Below are 19,779 nucleotides of genomic sequence, written 5' to 3' on the forward strand. Positions count from 1 at the left end.
TATTATTTTATTATACCATATTTTTAATTAAATATTATATAAATTGGTATGTTTTAATTAAAATATTTTATTAGTTTTACGTAATATATTTATAATATTAATTTTAGATTAAAATTTTAATTTTTTATATATATTATTTTCCTTTACTTTAATTTTTTTGAAATTAAATTTATGTTAATTCTACTATAAATTTGAATTGGATATAAGTACGATTAACCTTGAAAAAAATTAAATATGCAAAAATATAAATTGATGAATACATTAACTTCATGTATTATAATGCACAACATGATAATTGAGGATGAACGTGATCTTAACGCACCAATTCAAGATGCTTTAGATGGTTCAACTCTGACGGTAGAAAATGAAAGTAGATGAAAATTATCTATTTCAATAATTTCTTGCCCGACATAAAAAAATTAAGGACAAAGAGACTCATTTTGAACTACGTAATGCATTAATAGAGCATTTATGGGAGCACCGTAGTGATCTTAAAAGTTGATTATTCATGTAGAACTTAAAATAAAATTTCCAATTGTGTAATGTTTATTTAATTATATTTCATCAATGATTTCACTTTTATTTGTGATATCCATTATTATGTATAATATGTAATATTTGCTAGTAATTTATATTATTTAAAAAATTATGATATAAAATAATTTTATATTAAACAACTATAATTTGAAACAATATGAAATTATATATAGTGAATGTTTTTTAGAAAGAATTTTGTTTTATGAAATAAGAAAATATAAATGAAATAAGAAATAATAAATAAAATAAAAAATAATAATATAATAATGAAGAGAGAGAAAAAGATATTTTTTTGGTGTAAAATTTAGTGGCAGTGGGTTGGAGTTGCTTTCAAAATTTGGTGCTAGGGTTGGAGATGCCCTAAGTTTACTTTGGTTGTCCATTATTTTAAAAATAGATTTTCACTTTTACTTGTCATTTTTTGACATATTAAAAAAATATTATTTTAATTTTTTTTATCCTTAACATAATTACTTATTCACTAAATTATTTTTTAAAATTTTAATACTAAATATTAATTATTATTTTTCTTAATGATTATGCTAAGTCTAAATACGAGAAGTAAAAATGAACGGATGAAGTACTTTGTTAGTACTAGTGCTTTAGTTTTTAGTTTGGAAAAAGGCTCAAATATGTCATCGAACTTTGAGAAAAGACTCATCTATGACATCTGTTAAAAATTTGGCTCATTTATACTCGAACTTTGAGAAAAGGCTCATTCATGTCATTATTTGTTAACTGAAATGACATAGAGGAGCTAAACTTTTAACGGATGACATAAATGAGCATTTTCTTAAAGTTCAATGGCATATTTGAACCTTCTCCATTTAAAAAAATAATTTAATTAATGATGTGGCCGAATCATAATTGACCACGTGTATAAAATAATTTTGCAAAACGAAATATATTTTTAGTTTAAAAATAATAGCATGGATAAGCTTTTTCTCAAAGTTCGATGACATAAATGAACCAAATTTTTAATGAATGATATAAATAAGCCTTTTTTCAAAATTCGACGACATAATTAAAGTTTTTTCCTTTTAGTTTTTAGAACCGACCACACTCCAGCACTCCAGCTAACTGACTAAAGCACTAGTACTAACAAGTTGTGTACTTTGAAAAACATCATATTTGCAAATGCAAGTTCCAAACACTGCCTAATGACTTAATCCTCAAAAAAAAAAAAACCAATCCAAATAAAAACAACATACGACTCATTCACTACACCACACCTGTAAAGCCGCACGTGTCTTTGACTTTCCTTTGACTCCCTGCAGAAGCTTCGAAAAATCATCTGCTTGCTTTACAAGCCCTAATCTTCCATCGAATCTCCAAAAATTGAACTTTGAACCCCTTTTTTCTCGATTACATTACTACTTCATTAACTCAGGTCAGTTTTCTTTTTTCTTGTTACTAATTTATTTTTAAAAAAATTATATTTACTGTTTGGAGTTCCATTGAAGTTTTGATCGTGATTACTCCCGTGGGTTTGATTTTGAACTCCATAATTTCACTTGGGTTGTAGTAATCTTACTGTTTCTTGCAAAATTTAGTGTCAATTTTGGAATATGCGTAGTAATTGGGATTTTGGACCCCCACCTGTTTCTTCTATAATGTGTATAGTATAATGATGAGTTCATCTGCCTTTTACTCTAGCAGGGTGTGTGACCTAGTTGTCAATGAAGTGAGTTGAACACAATGAGGTCTCGGGTTCAAATTTTAGTAGAGACAAAATAATAGGTGATTTCTTCCCATCCGTTCTAGCCTAGCCTTGGTTAACCTAGTGCCAGTTGGTGGTTGGAGCTGACAGGTACCCGTGGGATTAGTCAAAGTGCGTGCAAGCTGGCCCGATACCTGGATTTTAAAAAAAAACTATAAATTGAAAGAAGGAAAAATAAGCAAATTTCTATTCTACTCCGACCAATGAGTTGATTGATTATACGTGAACTTCTACCTAGTGGTTCTGCTAAAAAGTAGTTGAAGAATCTTCTTTAAACTCAAACTTAGTTTTAATTGAATTCATCATGAGATAGTATACTATCATATGGAGCTTTCCAAAATTGTGTATAGACAGAGATACAGATTTGTCTTGCTTTAGGTGCTTCTTCATTGTATTGAGAGTGCTGTAGCGACTTCTTGCTGAACTTAATGAACTCTTTACTTTGTTTCATTTCTTTCAGTTGGAAATATGGAATTTAGAAGTTTATAAATCGTTGTTGCAATTGGAATGACATATTGAGTTTCATTTTTCTTTTTTTCGTTTACAAATTTTCTTGCAGAATTTGATTACTCAGGATATAGGGAGCACATACTGTGGATTTTTCTGTTGTGATCGGCTTTGTTAATGGATTGAGCAAAGGTGCTCTTTATTCTATTGATTTCATGGTACTTTTCTTGATTATTTAACTTCTTCTGTTCAGTGTTCAAAGTGAATACGGGATTGAGAATGCCCACAAATCGGCATTGCCCCCGAATTGACACTTATCAGCTGAAGCTTCAAATTGAAAGGAAGATTGGTCAACAAAGGGCGGAGAAATATTTTACTGCGTTAAGCAAATACTTGAGTCTAAAGCTTAGCAAGTCAGAGTTTGAGAAGTTCTGCATTGGTTTGTTGGGGAGAGATAATATCTGCCTTCATAATGCACTTATGCGAGCAATCATAAAAAATGCTTGTGCAGCTAAGACACCTCCACTGAAGAATGGCACAATGCAGCCTTCAATTAATGGCAAAGTTCCAAATGGATGTCAAAGAGGCACTCTCCAGTCACTATGCAGGGATGTGTTTCCTCGGTCTCCTAGAAAGGGGAGAACTCCTACTCTTCGTGATCGCAGATTCAAGGACCGATCATGTCCTCTGCGGCCTCATTGGAAAACCCATTCTGTTGCTTGTGAAGATAATGCACCAAAAGCACAAGAGCATCAAAGTGCTACTGAGTGGCTATCATTGGGTAGCACTCATAGTAGAAGCCATGTAACTGCTCCCCTTGGCATCTCCCTGAGTGCTAGGGGAACAAGGAAAGTAGTATGTCACAGATCAGCCCCTTTACACGGTATTGAAACTTGTAATAGCACTCGTGAGTTGCCAGACTCCAGCTCTCTAAAGAAATGGTTGGAACAGAAGTCGGAGACAGAAGGCGTACAGATATCAACAGATGCCATAAAAGTGTTGAATAGTGGGCTTGATGTTTTTTTAAAGAGATTAATAAAACCTTGTTTGGACTTAGCCGGCTCAAAGTCACAACACAAGCGCATCCATGACCAAGCTTTATCAGTTTCAAATAAAACGAGGCCCATAAAATACATTCAGAAACCGAGTGATCTCTTTTCTGTTTCAATGCTGGATTTTCGCTCTGCAATGGAGTTGAATCCCAGGATACTGGGGGAAGATAGCAGAATACAGCTTGAGAAAGTTTCCTTGCATGCATACGAAGAATCATTGATCAATTAGTGCATTGATATTGGTATGGTTGCAACTCCAAGTCCATCTGAAAGTGATGACTTGAGTTGTGATTTTAAAAGTCGGTCAAACAGTGATGCTGATGCAGTTTATACAAGCAGTAGCAAAGCTTCGACGTCATTTAGAGCTACGTAAAATTTTGGATCAAGGTTAGGTTGTGTATACATCTAAGAGCTGATTATTTCTAAATCGAGAGTTGTTATTACCTCATAAAGTAGCAAGATATCAATACTTGTAAGATTGTAGCCATTACAAATAGAGTTAAGTAGGCTTCTTTAACTAATAGTTATAGTCTTTCATGTAACTGACTGTTGTTTGTTAATAAAGCTTAATTTTTCCCTACCTGTACCATTATTTACTTAGCTAGCGTTGGGCCATAGATTTAGTTGAAACTTGAAAAAAAGAGTTTTTGAAATTGTGTTGGAAAAATAGTTTTTGGAACTTGAAGTTGTGTTTGGACATGCATTTTACATGGAATTTTTTTGAAATTTTGTGAGTGGATGTGAATTTCACACAGAAACTGGTCTGGGCCAGTTTTTGGAACTTGAAAGTTTTTTGAAGACATGTTCAAAAACTGAACAAATTTTATGAACAAACAACATTTTCAATTTTTTTTTTGAAAATCTACTCCCAAAATCTATTGCCAAATGGGAGCTTAGATTCTCTTCTTTTGCCCCTTCCTTCAAACAAAGGGAAAAGAGAAGAAGGGGTGGGGAGCTGTGCCGTTTTTGTTAAGTATGGTTTTAAAGTAGAATCTTCATGTAGAAGGATCATATACACTTGTAGCCATTTTCAGTAATGTGTACATTTTGACCCCCCTACACTTAAATTAAGCTAGCAAGATCTAGAGTGTCTATGGCAGTCGAGTTGATATGATCTAGGAATCATGATCCACCGAAGAAAAGAAAGAAGTATACCACGATGCGAAAAGATAGAGATTTTGATATAAAATTCCCAATTAGACTAAGCTAAGGGCTAAAGAAATGCGCAGACTGCCTCTGTTAAGTCCAACATTTTTAATTATCCTTTTTATGGTTAAACAGCAATGATAGGTATTGCTAGGTGGACCAGGTAATTGGTCTGTTCCGATTTTGATAGGTGCACCTGACATTGGTATTTCCATGATTAATTAATATTTCATTCTGTTTGTTGCCTCCCTATTCGGGACAAGGTAGGAGTGGCCTCGGTGGAAGACAAGATGCGGGAAATGCGACTGAGATGGTTTGGGCATGTGAAGAGGAGAGACACAGATGACCCAGTGAGAAGGTGTGAGAGGTTGGCCATGGATGGCTACAGAAGAGGTAGGGGTAGGCCGAAGAAGTATTGGGGAGAGGTGATTAGACAGGACATGGCTCAGTTACAGCTTACCGAGGACATGACCTTAGATAGGAGGCTGTGGAGGACCCACATTAGGGTAGAAGGCTAGTACATAGTCTCGTTATTCTTCCTTATTCATAGGCGCACTAGCACATTACAATTCCTTGTACTCTCATTTCTGCTATTTCTGTTACTATTTATTGCTTTCAGTACTTTTGATTACTCTATTTTATCTGTGATGCCTTCGTTATTTATTTTTCTATAGCGCTTTGAATTTTTTTAACTTTATCTGACCCCCTTTTATGCTTTTTTTTTGAGCCGAGGGTCTCTCGGAAACAGCCGTCCTACCTTGGTAGGAGTAAGGTCTGCGTACAATCTACCCTCCCCAGACCCCACGTTGTGGGATTTCACTGGGTTGTTGTTGTTGTTGTTTGTCTGTTTGTTGCCTCCAAGTCTGTTACTCCAATTAAGCCCCGTCTAACTAGAAGTGGGTAGTGGCACTGGGTGGATGGTGTATCCATCCTTAAAGACTTCTCTTTTCCTTCTTTCCCATCTGGTTGCTACTATATTAACCTCTTGTCTGCTGTTTCCTGAATCAGTACCTTAATGTCTCATTATGGATCTGGAATATAGTCTCTCATCATGCACTGGAATTTTCCTTTTGGAAACGTGGATGATAAGAACTCAACTTTTAATGTGTTGGTGAGATAGTCGGAATGGAATTCATTCAAAGAAAGAGTATAGTATAAATGATAAATTCTTGTGTTCTTACCTGAAATATATCAGATAAAGTTTGTGGCTTTTATAATGGCATCATTGGATTAGAACAATAGCCATTACAATCAGAATAGCCTAACAAGAAATATCACAGGACCTATGATTAAAGCAGAAGTTAACATGACTCGCAAAAACATTAAAACAAAGAACAACAAACAACCTAATGGAAAATATAGTTGCATCATGATATGGAATTACGCCTATCTCTTCTTGGTTTATTTTTCCCCTTGCTGGGTGATGGCATCGTGACTTCTTCAGCTCCAAATGATGGATACAGTTTCCCAAGCTTTCTGGAGACTGCAGTTATGAATGATTTTCTGAGCAAACGAGGCTTATCAGAAGGTGGAGTAGTGGTCCCCAAAGGGGTGCTAGCTGCTGATTTGTCATCACATTTTTCAATTTCTTTGCACTTCATTTTCAATTTCATTAGCTCAAATTTTAGATCCTGATTTTCTCTTTTTAGACTTGAGAATTCGTCTGTAACAGGAGGAATGTCAGTGGAGAGCCAATTGAACTTAGATGGAAAAGAAAGAGGATCTGCCTCTACTAAACTAACATCCATAACTTCGCGAAGGCATTGTTGCTCATAGTAAAGCACTTGCACAACAATCTGAACAGGGAGCCTCTCATTCTGAGCAGCGTGAGCACAAGCTTCTCGAGTTAGCTTTTGACAGTTCATAACACTGCAAACTTTTTTCCTCTCAATGTCACTTAGAGCTGGATGTGCCTTCAAATTGTGCAAAAGCTAGATGATTAGAGACAGGTATCTCTGATAGGGTTATTTACTTAGGATTTTTAGTTTTTTATGTTCACAATATGTATATTAAAGTGACATACAACAGTAGGTAATTCTTCGTAGCTACCCTGATATAGCAACGTAGAAAATAGAATAGCATGCTATAGCATGATTTTTAAGTTCCAAAACTCTTTTCTTTCTGCAGCATGACGATAAACCTTATCAAATGCAACTGATTGTTAAGCAGATATTGGATCTACAAATGAGACACTTGAAAGAACATCGATACTACACATGAACATGTTTAAGATCTTGTAAATGCCTAGGCAGAAACATGTGATCTCCCTTAGTATCACCTGTATACTGTAAAAATATTTTCTTACTCAACTGAATGAGGCCCTTAATGGATTTATGCAAGAGATCATGATGATTCAAATAGTTTTCACATCCCAAACTACTACATTTTCTACTGTTCGGTGCAATCTTTACATCATTAAAGATCATATTTCAATCAAGGTAGTAAATCAGTTGATTATAATATTACTCCCTCTATTTCATATTAACTGAATTTCTAGAGTTTATTTCATTGTTCAAAATAGTTGAATTGTTCAAAGTTCAAAAGAAATGTTTGTATCTTTTTCCATGTTTACCCTTTTCATTAATGAAGTTTTGTAATTTTTTAGGAGTTAAACTATATACGTACAAAGTTATACTTCAATAAGGGACTATTTGTATTTATGATTTCACATTTAATCATTTTTATGAGGTTGATTAAACAAAAGGGTAATAGAGGAAAATATGGTTCAAATTTTATGCTTGAATGCTTTTCTTAATATGTGTGCATTACCTTAGAAATTAAGTAATATGGAATAGAGGGAGTACTATTTAGTAGTTGGTATCGAAGATTCAACATGTATACCTTCAAATACATGTCAATGGCCTTGTACATCATATCTTCTGTGATCCTAGATTGCTCTGGAATGACTTCAGCAACACTAATAAACTCTGAAACAAAGAGATTACTGTCAGAGGCTATTTCAGCAAGGTAATCTTGCATGAGTTTCCCAACTTTCTCCATGTCACTTGCTGATGGAAACACATTCTCTTCATCGTTGAAGCCTAATCGATTTCCCACCATTTCATACTCTAGGAAATTCATCATAATATGTTTCACAGTTGCAACATCGAACGATGTACCCCCTGTTAATGAATATGAAGGAATTAATAAATCATCTAATACAGCCTGTCCAAGTTGCAATGACATTCTCCTCTCCAAATCGACCCTGCAAGAAACTGTGGTTTCTAGATATATTGCAGTTCGAAGAAGCAACGAGAGAAAGCTAACTGATAAGGCATTTTTCTCCCTTGGCAAAAGACTAACAATGGTTTCTAAAACAATCCTCTTTTCATGTTCTGTTCTTGCCTCAGTCTTTTTCCTCCCCTTTCCTGATGTATCCTGGAATGACAAGAAAATCATATTAACAAATATTTCACTTAACCAAATAGAAGAAAACGACAAAAGTTACTCCCTTACGTTTGAAGGTTGAACCAACCTTCAAGCATAAGGGACTATTCAAGGGATGAGACCTCACCAAACCTCCAAGGGATTTCTGCGCGTAGAGCGTTAATATTGGTCCAAGTGCATACTGTTTGAATCCCCTTGCCATCATAGCAATCAAAACCCTTTGGAAAAAATCAATTCTTAGGACAGTTAAATCCTCACCCAACCAATCAAATGTGGAGGAATTCAAGCCATATTGGCTGTCCTTGCAGACTATGTATGCAATTGTGTCTATGCATCTGTTCACTAATTTTATATCTTCTGCAATGGGAAGAAGCTTTTCTGAAGAGTGCAAAATGGAAACTGAACTTGCAATGCTCTTAAGTGCTACTTTATTTAAGTAGGCCTCTGTTAATCCTATCAAATTTCCATCTGCATACTCATCTGTCATCTCAAGATATTCTGCCACACATCTAATCAATGCAAAGTTTTCTGAGCTTATCTCAAAGTTTATTTCATAACAAAATTTTGCTGCAAATTCAAATGCTTTTGCTCCACCAGGAATGTCAGCGATTTCAATTGCAGAAAGCTTAGGATCACAGGATTTTGAGATCAACTTCCTTATGTATCCACACTTTGAGACTAGTGGGAACTGCATGTACACATCAAAGATTGCGCCTTTTAGTTTGAGAGTTTAACTTTTGTACACTGACAATATAAATAATGAGGCATGATACATAAACAGACATTCAAACGTGGCATCAACTGGCAAGTAAGCACTCCAACATTTAGAGTGCACATTAGACACCTCAACTTGGTCTCAACTGGCAAATAACACTCCAACTCGTCTCCATTCTGCCTCGTGGATACCAGACAATGACGTGATATATAAATTTTGGAGGTGTCTAGATGATCAAGTATTCAACTGACACTGTAGAGACGAGTTGAGGTGTCTAGAAGTGCACTCCCAAAGTTGGAGCGTTCACTTATTAGCTGAGGCCGAGTTTGAGTGTTTGTATTATGCCTATATATAATTCTTACACTATTAGGTTGCCTAAAAGATAAGTAGAGGAAGTGCTCATGAACAGTTAGAACACGGAATGTACCTTGTGCAGAGCAAAAGAAGTTGTTCCAACATGAACAGTTATATCACTTGGGATATCCTGGGATAAAATCCTGTAGATATTATAAACAGGCCACTCAATTCATAGAAAAAATTGCATAGTGGAAAAGAACACTGGGAAACAACCAAAAAGGAAAAAAATTATATGTGAAGATAGAGTACCATTCAGAGGTCCTTTTCATAACATTGGAAAGAAATTCTTTTCTGTTAGTGGACATGTTAACATGAGTAGAGGGTTGTGTAGTCTGCTCTGAACCAAGATCCATCATGGCAAAAGATTATAAAGTACCTTGATGTATAGTATATAGTATAATTCTTGATAAAGCAGAAACCAGTACTACTTATGTCCTTGCCTGCATTTCTGGTTCAAGTGCATTGGTATATATTATATCATCACCAAGTTCAATCAATAAGGTCGGCAGAATTCCCATTATAGGCCCGAATGATAATTGTGTTGGGGTTTAAGTGTGGTGTGAATGAGCAATAAGAATTGAGAAATGTGGGAATCAAGGGGAGGGAAAATGAAAAGTCATTTTTCTCTTTATTGTTAGAAGAAAGGATAAGAGTTAATTAGAGGGTATCTCCTCATGCCGGCGGCGGCGGCCGCTTGGCTTCGGCTTCAGCAAATGATGTGATTGATTGATTAGACAAAATTTATTTATCAATCTCATTAATTTTGCTGCAAGGTCAAATGCTTTTGCTCCACATATATTTCCCTTCCTAAAAGACAACATGCCTATTCTGAACAGTAAGTTTGCACTCTTTGTTGGCTATAAATAAAGAGTTTTTCTCTCAGTTTTCAACATTAAAATTTCTTCATCTTCTGCATATATTTTCTTACAACCAAAGTTATATCTTTGTGTGATTACGTTGCTGCTTTTTGAGCTCGCTGGAATTATCGAAGTTTGAAGTACCGTTACTTCTTTAATGTTCTATCCGTTTTATCCTGGGAGGAATAAATCTATAACCTTGGATACAATGAAAGGATTAAATTTCTTAAGGACACACAGTGAATTCTGTGGACTCGAATACTATTTTTCCTTTTCATCTTTATTGTTTTTAGTTTGCTAACTTTAATACCGGAGATAACAAATAGTACTATGGAAATTATGCCAAGATGTTTCACTGGGCACAAGATTTAATAATGAGAAGAAAACTTTTAAAATTTGTGGTCATAAATATTTGTATGATGGGATATTCAATCAGAAGTTTAAAGTTTAATTGTTATCAAACATATAAAATTGTGATTCCTTTTTATACTTCCTATATTTCAATTTGTTTGTCTAGTTTTAACTTGGTATAAAATTTTGAATCTTATGGTCTTAAATTAAAGACATGTATAATGTACCTAAATAGGATTTGATTTTTTGATTTTAAATATATCACGTAGAAAATTAGAATTAAAGAGTTGCAGAAAAAAAAATAGACATTCTTTTTTAAATGAATTAAAAGACAAATTGTTTTGATGTATTAGTGTATGAGAGTGAGCCTCTAGGAGACTTACGAGTGAATGTTACATGGCTTATATATGTGAGAGTAGTGGGGTTAAGAGGGGTAGTAAATGATTTAATTCAGTGTTTGGGGACGTAGGAAGATGCCCGAGAGGATGACGCCAAAAGAAAAGAAGTTCCTATGTGGGGATATTCATTTTCATCCGCAAAATGGCAAAAGTACTATGCAAACCTCCTCGTATTTAATTAATTCGATCATCAAGAAGAATTAGTAGATTGATTAACATGCATTTTCCTTTGATTGTGCTCCCATAATTTTCAAATTCTAAATTTCGTTTATGCATTTAACTAGTTTTCAGGTTGAGTCAAAAATAAAACGTGAAGAATGTACGTAGTGGCTGGAGAGGAAAAAATACCCCACAGGCCATAGGCCAGCTGTAACACACATTGCATGTCGTGCCTTGTGCAAATAAGACTGGAATCGGGGGAGTAAGAAGTGGGATTTGTGAAGGACATAGGATTTAGTGACATGACACTCATGAATAAATTTAATACTTACACAACCCCTTCTAATTTCCCTTGAAACATAAATTATTAATAATATTTCTAATCAAATTAACTTGATAGAGCACCATGAAAATAGAGGCTTAATTTATCCAAACATCCCAATTGAATTGGGTCCACTGATTAAGTTGTGAGATTAAAGAAACCTCTTACATAATTACACACATCCTTAATTATTTTCCAAGGATAAGTACTTGTTGATGCTACCACTTGTGTCATTGGCAATTAAGCCTGCATAAAACTAATCTCGTGTCTCATATGAGTCAATTGTAGAGAGCAACGTGTTCACGAGGGTACCATGCAGACCATTATGACTTATTATTGATCCATAGAGATTTTATTAATGTTAAACACAATGTAGCTTGCTCACCAAAGCCTCCTACTTGAGAAGCTAGTTGCGAAACAAAGTGAAAATTGTCTCACTTTAATTTCAACAATTGAACTTGAAATCTATATGCAAATTGGAACTACACTTCAAAGTGTTGTCTTTCACTCTACTCCTAAACTTTATAAGGCAGCTGAGTAGAATAAGTTTAAAATCCGTTTAAACATTTTTCTAATGCTTATATGGCTAGGTCCAATTTATATAATGATATTTGACCAAACAAATTAAAAGGATATTAGATTCATATATTAGTGATAAAAATTTGTAAAATAGTTGTTGAATAAAATTGTGATGGGAAAACTGAATATTAAATAGTCTAGTGAAATCAAATCTTAAACTTTGTGAAATTATAAGTTCTATTAACAAATAAGAAAAAATTACCTAAATACACAACTTATTTTATCATATTCTTTAAAATTTTCTACCGTTTGAAAAAATTACAAAAATCCCTACTCTCTTCCATTCTCTGATACATCACTATACGCGATGTATATGTCAGATACATCACTTTACATGATGTATCAGGACGTTAGATACATCACTTTATGCGATGTATAGATCGAATACATCATTTACGTAATGTATCAAGTCATCGGATACATCACTTTACGCGATATACCGATCGGATACATCACTTTGCTTGATGTATCAGGACGTACGTGATGTATTCGGAAGTGACCAAAAAAAGGAATTTTGGATAAATTTTTTTAAAAAAAATAACGTGTAATTGAGAAAAATCACTATAGAATTTAGGTAAAATTTACAAATAATAATATTACGGCAAAAACAGAATCATAAAAAAAAAGTATTCTTATAACTCGACAAGTACTGTTAACTTGAGGTGTGTGTGACCTAGGATATGACAAGTCATTGGCATAATTAAAATGATACCTATCGAGGGGAATAGTGCCACGTTTCTTATATAATTAAGTGCAATTTATTGGCCACCAAGTCCCACTCAATACCTAACAAAAGGGAAATAGTTCTTTGTTTAGTGATTGCTCGTAAAGGGAATCTTATCACATCCATATGTTAAATCACATCATGCAATTGTATGTTTGCTTGTTGAATTAAACAGACCAATTGAGAAATATATCACACAAAAATTATGACTTGAGAATACTTAGTATTAGTGCACATAATATAGTGATTTTGTAATACATGAACTGTTCCCCTGATAAAATTGGTTTAAAGATGAAGTTATGATTAGTAAAGGGTGAAGACTAAAGGCATCCATCATTTCTTTATTGGCCAAAAATTGACTTGATTTCTGGCATCACACCCAGCTAGAGGCAGATCAAGGATTTGAACATTATGAGTTTGAGTTTCAGATTATATTCCATTAGATTTGCTGGGGTCAAAATCTACTTTACATATTTGTATTTATTTCGTGAAATTCGTAACACATATACAAGGTCCAATGTCTCTACATTCGCCCCCCTATCGATGTGAATGAATTTTTAGACTAAACCCAATTAGCCAGTTCACACAAAGCAAATTGGCTGGTACGGCGCTTGATCACTAACACTTTGTTTGGATGGTGGTTACGTATTGTTTCATAATGTATTGTATTGTATTGTGTTGTATTGTATTGTATTGTATTGTATCGTATTATATTGTTTTAATGAATACAGTATTTAGATAGATTATATCGTTCTCTGTCGTTACATAATGTGACACATCCATGATTCGAATGATAAAACTTACAAGAAAAGTAGGATATGGGGTAGAGTTACTATGAAAATGTAGAGTAACAGATGAAATATAATTATTAAATAATAAATAAAGACAAAATGAGAAGAAAATATTAAGGTAACGACGTGAACACACCGAATCGATCGTTACATAAAATGGGTCTTTTCGTTGTTACCTAACAATAGATTTAAACGATACGATCCAATAGAATTTAGGTAACAATCAAAATAAATATTATATTTAAACTAATAATACAATACAATACAATACAACAGGGACAACCATCCAAACAAGGTGTACACACCAATTCTTTGATACGTCTTCTGACCGAGTCAAGAGTCAAGACCAAGCCAACTCTCAGCGTACATGACATGGGATCTGGAATGGACACAAAAAAATCCAAGGACATGGCTCCAGGCGTGTAACTCTCATCTACTTTTTTTCGTTTTTAACCACGCCAATTCTCTTTTCAAGCTGAACAACAACTCTACTTATTCAGAAGTTCTAAACCCTCTTTCTCTGATTGTTCTGTCTCTACTGTTAAGCATATATTTTAGCAAATTCGTAACAGCATAAAATTTCAGGCAAGAAAACAGAAAACGGAAAATACATACAACTAATTGAAAAAATAATAGTATGGTAGGTGCTTTTGTGGAGTGTGAACTAGTTTTTTTTAAAAAAAATAAACAAAAATATTTTATTGATAAATAATGCGGGTACAAATTTCTTTGATTCTTCTCTTTGATTTTTCCTTGATTCGAGAGCCGTTAGTGGCGTATTTCTCGAACTAGCTAGAATGATTTGAACTTGTTCACCATGAAAGGATTTGTGGATCTTCTAGAAGTATTTGATTATCAAGAAGAGTTTGACATATTTTGATCTATTTATGAATATTCCATGAATTTGTGAAATTTTCGAAATGAGTGTGAACCAGTGATTCCATGAAAATAACCAAATAGAGCTAAAGTCCTACTTGTTGAGCTGGACTATCCTGGAAACAAAATTAAGATTTTTCTTACTAGGCATTTGGACATAGATCTTGCTTAAATTTGAAAAGGAGTTGTTAAAGTTAGAAGTTGAAAATTGGTATTTGAAAGTTGAAGTTGTGTTTGAATATGCATTTTACTTTTAAAAAAAAGTTGAAATTTTGTAAATATAAAAAGTTTTTTCACTTGAAAACTGGTCAATACCAATTTTTCGAACTAGAAATGCTCATCTCCAAAAACAACCGGATCAGTCCAATGTATAAACCAAATCATGTTTTGAAAGATCATTAAACTGGAGATTCTGGACCAACATGAAAGATCATCAAGTAAATGTGGTTATCATAACTACGTATAGATTATTCTACGAAGTAAATGAAGCTGAATGGAATTGATAACTCCCTCAATTTTAATTTTTTTGTTTTGTTTTCATTATCCGGATATTCAGGAGTTAAGACCATTCCAGAGCCCCCAAGGTTCGTTTTGCCTTTTGTGATTTAAGATGTAGTAATGGATGCTTCATTGGCAAAGAACTGGTATGAACACCACAGCGAGAATAATACCTTTTTCTCCCTTTGGGGAATCTACTCTCTCAAATGACAGTATTCTGTGATATATGGCAACCTACTGGTACCAACACCGCACAAGTTTTGTCTACTGTTCTGTAAGCTTAGCATTTTCCTCCAGCGCTATATTGAAGTCATTGCCACGTTTGTGGTGAAAGTCAATTTTTTGTGCATCTATCAGATCTGATAGACCTTGGTGGTTAATTACTATAGTAGTAAGATAGATGGAATTTAGATTCTCAAATGGCTTCTGGTTTGTTCACATATGGGTTTTAATTTCAGCATCTGCATGTTTCATTCACATATGACATTATTTTGTCGACAGGAAGCTTCATTATTAAGACCAACCATTCACACAATTTGCAAGTCTCACAAACAAGCACACAAATACTACAAGCAGTTCACAACTTGATTGGGCTGACTGTCGCAACTAGTGACGGGTAGTCATATCAACTTTTTTATCTGCAAGGATGTTTCACGCATAAAGAGCTTCAACTTTTGAGATGAGGAAAACAAGCATAGAGATCAGATTTTGGGTGTTTTGCTTCAGCATGTTCCTTACACTTCACCTCTGATGTTGTGCACATAAATGTCTGCATACACACCTTGCACTGCCATCATTTACAAAACAAACGAGTTAACCAAGAACCAAAGTAAAGTTTTACGTATGAATTTGCAGGTCTCAAAACCCAACCTAACTGATGGCTAATAAAAATCTTCTAGCATTAGTCATAAGCCATAATATATTGTAATAAACAGGTCTGCTGGCTAAAAAATGGGAATCATGGAAATAGAACCTCCTAATCCACTCTATATCCAACTTGGGAATTACGTTACAAGAACAATATACTCATGCGACTACTCCCTTATCTGCCAACAGTTGGACAACAGAAATGATACCTCCACCTCCTACCGTTAAGGGTCATTAAAGAAGTAAAAAGATTTGGGGGGGGGGGGAAGAGTATAGGTGGTCCATCTGGTATTTTGGCTTAATGAATATACAGAAAAACAGTATTACACAGAGAATTTGTCATTATAACATCATAAAACATAATATAAAGTCTCCACTGAAATTGAGCTATATCAAGTTAGAGGTATTCTGATGGTATTACAGACTCCAAATGCTCTTTTAAATCCAAGAGGCCAAAACAGTTGGCAAAACCAATAGAAATGCTGACTTAGCCAAAAAAAATTGGCCTATATTACAGTAAACTGTAGATTGACTTCGAGTCGATTCAAATTAGCCGCCTCAATTATTTTAGGCAGGGACTAGTTCACAATTTGATAAAACAGAAGCTTATTGAATAATTTTTAAAAAGTACTAACCTTCAAAAAAAACTATAATAAAATGTAATAACATAACTGGAGAAAGTAATATAGGTATCACTTGACTCTATATAGTAGGCTGAAGCAAACTCACAAACTAGATCACTTCGAATTTGTCTTCCAAATTTTGACAAAAAACAAGGAGTTGGCTAATATTTGTTCTCTCCTAGAATAGGGTATATTTTAGCCTATATTTATAAATAAATAAAAAGAAAAAAACAGTTCACACTATGGAATACACATAAATCAATGAGCACATATCTCAATACCGAGGGGGTATTAGATTGTTAAAATCTCTCGTATGTGCTACTATTGGACAGATAAAAGATATTTGTAAATTAGCAACCAATCAATCATCAATCCCAAACAATATGTTCACAATTTACAAAGAGAAAAACTTCAAACATATATGATTAGAAGTAAAAATTAAGCACTTTGACATTCCCAAATCGCAGACACAAAAAGGTAAAATTGGAAAAATGCAAAAAAAAAAACATAGTACTGACAGGATACAGCATTCACCATATATGCCTCCCTGTTCTGAATTTATCACTAAGTGGGGTCCATACCTCTAGTTACCTTATTTTATGAGACCGTTATCTTGTTTTTTAATTCCTTATTATTGCAGTAATAACTAATACCTGGACCCATCTTTTTGCAAACACCTCAACTAATCCACTGGATACGTGCAACCGGCACAGGTACCGCATAACCCTCCCTTACCAAGGCTAGGCTGATGAGAAGGATTCAACCCCTTTTTGTGTAGAGGGAAAGAATTCACCAAATGTCACTTCCACTGGACAATGAGTCTTGATATCCAAAAGTTGTTACTACAACTCTTCAACTGCTAAGCCACCACCCTCAAGGGGAATATTTCTATCCTATTAATAGCCACAATGATGGAGACATTTTCAAAACTGAATAGATGTGCAACTTCTTCATTACTTCCAACTCGAGTGGGATGGGGAAGTGTTGGCAATTCGGTATAACAATATGTACATTACACATTAACTTAAGTACTCCTTTCATCATATTTACATGACACTCCAGAAATGTTTGATACAATTCACAAATTTCATGAACAAATTCATAAAACTATTTATACTTTTTTAATTTTCATGTAATATTTCTTTAATTAAGCTAAAATTTGCAACCATTACTATAATCTTTTCTTTCAGAAGCACTAAGATATGTCAGTCAACTTAACATATTATATTATGTACTCAATCAAATTCCTCATAAACTATAATATTGAGTAAGAAGAGAACACCCTTCAATGTCCCACCTACAGTCTTGTTACCCTTCTTTATGTGTCTATTCTCACTTACATAGTTACATAAATTCCTTAACAATCATTGTATCACCATTAATTAGTAACTTTTCGTAGTTAATGCTGGTTTTTAACTGGCAATCTCTTTTCGCCCTAACAACTTCTTAGTTTCAAATTTTCTGATTCTAACTTTTGGATACTAGTATCTTCACCTAGGTACAAACATAATTTCAGTTTTTCAGTGTACAGATAATTCAACACATTACAACTCTTTCAACAAAGCAGTTGATGAGCCTTGTCCCTTCAAAGAAATCTAAACTCAAAACTCTAAGCTTCAGAAGCAACTGCAACAACAAAATGGGGTCTCAAAATTAGATCCTAGACCAAGTTCCAACAAAGGGGAAAAGAAGAAGTCCAAGTTGCAACTATACATACAGTGCTCAAAAGGACAATTCAAGGGGGGAAAACGAACATACAAAAGTTATTGGAAAAACATAAGGTACCTAACTCTTTCTCCTTTATTACTCCAAAAGAAACATTTATTACAAATTGAGGATAGTTCCCTCATATCCCATATAAAGGAGCAAAAGAAAAGAGTGAAGAAAACTGGGAATAATACTAAAGGAAAATAGGGAGCTTTGAGTTTTTAGTTTGGGTATTGTATAAGTTTGACGCACAAAATGAAAAGATAATCATTCATTCATGCATGTTACAGATAGCTATCAACCACTCATACAATAGTAATTATCCAGGTATGTGCTATTAGCACAGCTGCATATGTATTAGATAACTATGTCCACTAAGGCTTAGGCAAAAAATAAAATTTCACCTTTTCCTGTAGAGTTATAGGGGAAGAACTCACTTAATATCACCTCTGTTGAATACAAATCTTGATATCCAAGGCTGTTACACAACTCCTCAACCACTAAGACACCCCCTCAAGTAAAAAATTCTCTCATATTGTTATTATTAATAGCCTAAAAATGGAAAAAAAATAATCAAAACTGAAGACATTTGCAACTTCATTACTATACAAGTCAAGTGGGAAGGAAGAGTGTTGGTCATTCAGTCTACAAATGGCTGATACCAAGTCGATTTATATACAACTTCCGCAAATTTCATGAATTCAAATTCATTCAATTACTTAAATTTGCAACAATACTGCAATATTATACAGCAACAGAATGAAATTGAACATATTACCTGGATATTCATGGCCTTTTTGTTCGTATCGAGCTGACTTCCTACGTATATGGGACGATTTAACAAGTTAATATAAAATAGAGCTAAATTATTCACGTAAAAGGATTTGCGTCTAGAAAACGATCAAAAAGAAAGAAATATTTGCGTCTAAAACAATAGAAGAACACTAAACGCACTGTCGGGCTATGTTTTCTCCCGACACTGAAATCAAATCGGACTAATTCAAGGATAAAATAAGACTTATTTTACCAATACAACTAAGATAAAGAGAAGGAAAAAACAGAGAATACCTTTGGCACCCTTTAGCTTATCCAGATTCCTCTCCCGAGCCATCTTGGCTTTCTGACCGTTGCCTCCACCCATGATTTGCCTAAGAGAAAACCCTAGGGTTTCTTTGTTTCGGCGCTAAAATGTGGCGGGGAGTGCCAGATGAACTGAGGGTTCCGTTAACTAAACTTTACCTAAATCCCATAATAGAAAAGTCTAATTATTGTACATTTCTCATTGTACCAAAATTACCCAATATCCCCTTTTTTTTAACTTTTCTGATACATTAGTGATGTATCTGATACATCAATTATCTATAGAGTAATTAATGAAGATCATCTATTTATGAATAGTATTTTAATATAAGGTATGATTGGTTCTTTAAATCAATTACTGATCTAATTAATAAGATTAATTTGGTTAACAAAATAACGGTTGTGTACGTGAAGATTCAAGCCAAAAAACAGAGCATAAATTCAAATCAAATTCGATTTCAATTTTTTTTTCAGTTTTAGTGATACATAAGTTATGTATCTGATACATCAACTTTAGATGTAGAATACTTAATGCATATCAGTTATTTATGGTTAGTATTTTAATGTAAGTTTTGATTGGTTATTT

At 33.9% G+C, this 19,779-nt stretch overlaps 3 protein-coding genes across 5 annotated transcripts; 1 reads left to right on the forward strand and 2 right to left on the reverse strand.

Moving 5' to 3' along the window:
* Nucleotides 1–1,717: 1,717 nt before the first annotated feature.
* Nucleotides 1,718–5,732, forward strand: LOC129875031 (uncharacterized). Of its 3 annotated transcripts, XR_008763049.1 has the most exons (3): nucleotides 1,719–1,927; nucleotides 2,817–4,143; nucleotides 5,170–5,732. XR_008763049.1 is itself a non-coding variant. In XM_055950466.1 (2 exons), exon 2 carries the CDS (start codon nucleotides 2,984–2,986, stop codon nucleotides 3,983–3,985), a length of 1,002 nt encoding a protein of 333 aa, XP_055806441.1. In that variant the 5' UTR covers nucleotides 1,718–1,927; nucleotides 2,958–2,983; the 3' UTR covers nucleotides 3,986–4,364. The 3 variants fall into 3 exon arrangements, 2 of the variants coding, with proteins under 2 accessions (XP_055806441.1, XP_055806440.1); XM_055950466.1 differs by lacking the exon at nucleotides 5,170–5,732 and having other exon boundaries at nucleotides 1,718–1,927; nucleotides 2,958–4,364; XM_055950465.1 differs by lacking the exon at nucleotides 5,170–5,732 and having other exon boundaries at nucleotides 2,817–4,364.
* A 359-nt stretch (nucleotides 5,733–6,091) lies between these two features.
* LOC129874933 (BTB/POZ domain-containing protein SR1IP1-like) lies at nucleotides 6,092–10,106 on the reverse strand. The gene is made up of 5 exons (XM_055950325.1): nucleotides 9,611–10,106; nucleotides 9,432–9,501; nucleotides 8,417–8,977; nucleotides 7,744–8,280; nucleotides 6,092–6,815 (listed from the first exon to the last, which is right to left on the reverse strand). The coding sequence occupies exons 1-5, from the start codon at nucleotides 9,715–9,717 to the stop codon at nucleotides 6,270–6,272; spliced, it is 1,821 nt and encodes a 606-aa protein (XP_055806300.1). The 5' UTR covers nucleotides 9,718–10,106; the 3' UTR covers nucleotides 6,092–6,269.
* Nucleotides 10,107–15,322: 5,216 nt separating this feature from the next.
* LOC129872407 (uncharacterized protein At2g23090-like) lies at nucleotides 15,323–19,343 on the reverse strand. The gene is made up of 3 exons (XM_055947401.1): nucleotides 19,182–19,343; nucleotides 18,892–18,932; nucleotides 15,323–15,703 (listed from the first exon to the last, which is right to left on the reverse strand). Exons 1-3 carry the CDS (start codon nucleotides 19,252–19,254, stop codon nucleotides 15,584–15,586), a joined length of 234 nt encoding a protein of 77 aa, XP_055803376.1. The 5' UTR covers nucleotides 19,255–19,343; the 3' UTR covers nucleotides 15,323–15,583.
* Between the last annotated feature and the right edge of the window lie 436 nt (nucleotides 19,344–19,779).

The sequence above is a fragment of the Solanum dulcamara genome, chromosome 11, assembly GCF_947179165.1.
Source record: "Solanum dulcamara chromosome 11, daSolDulc1.2, whole genome shotgun sequence".
NCBI classification, from domain to species: Eukaryota; Viridiplantae; Streptophyta; class Magnoliopsida; order Solanales; family Solanaceae; genus Solanum; species Solanum dulcamara.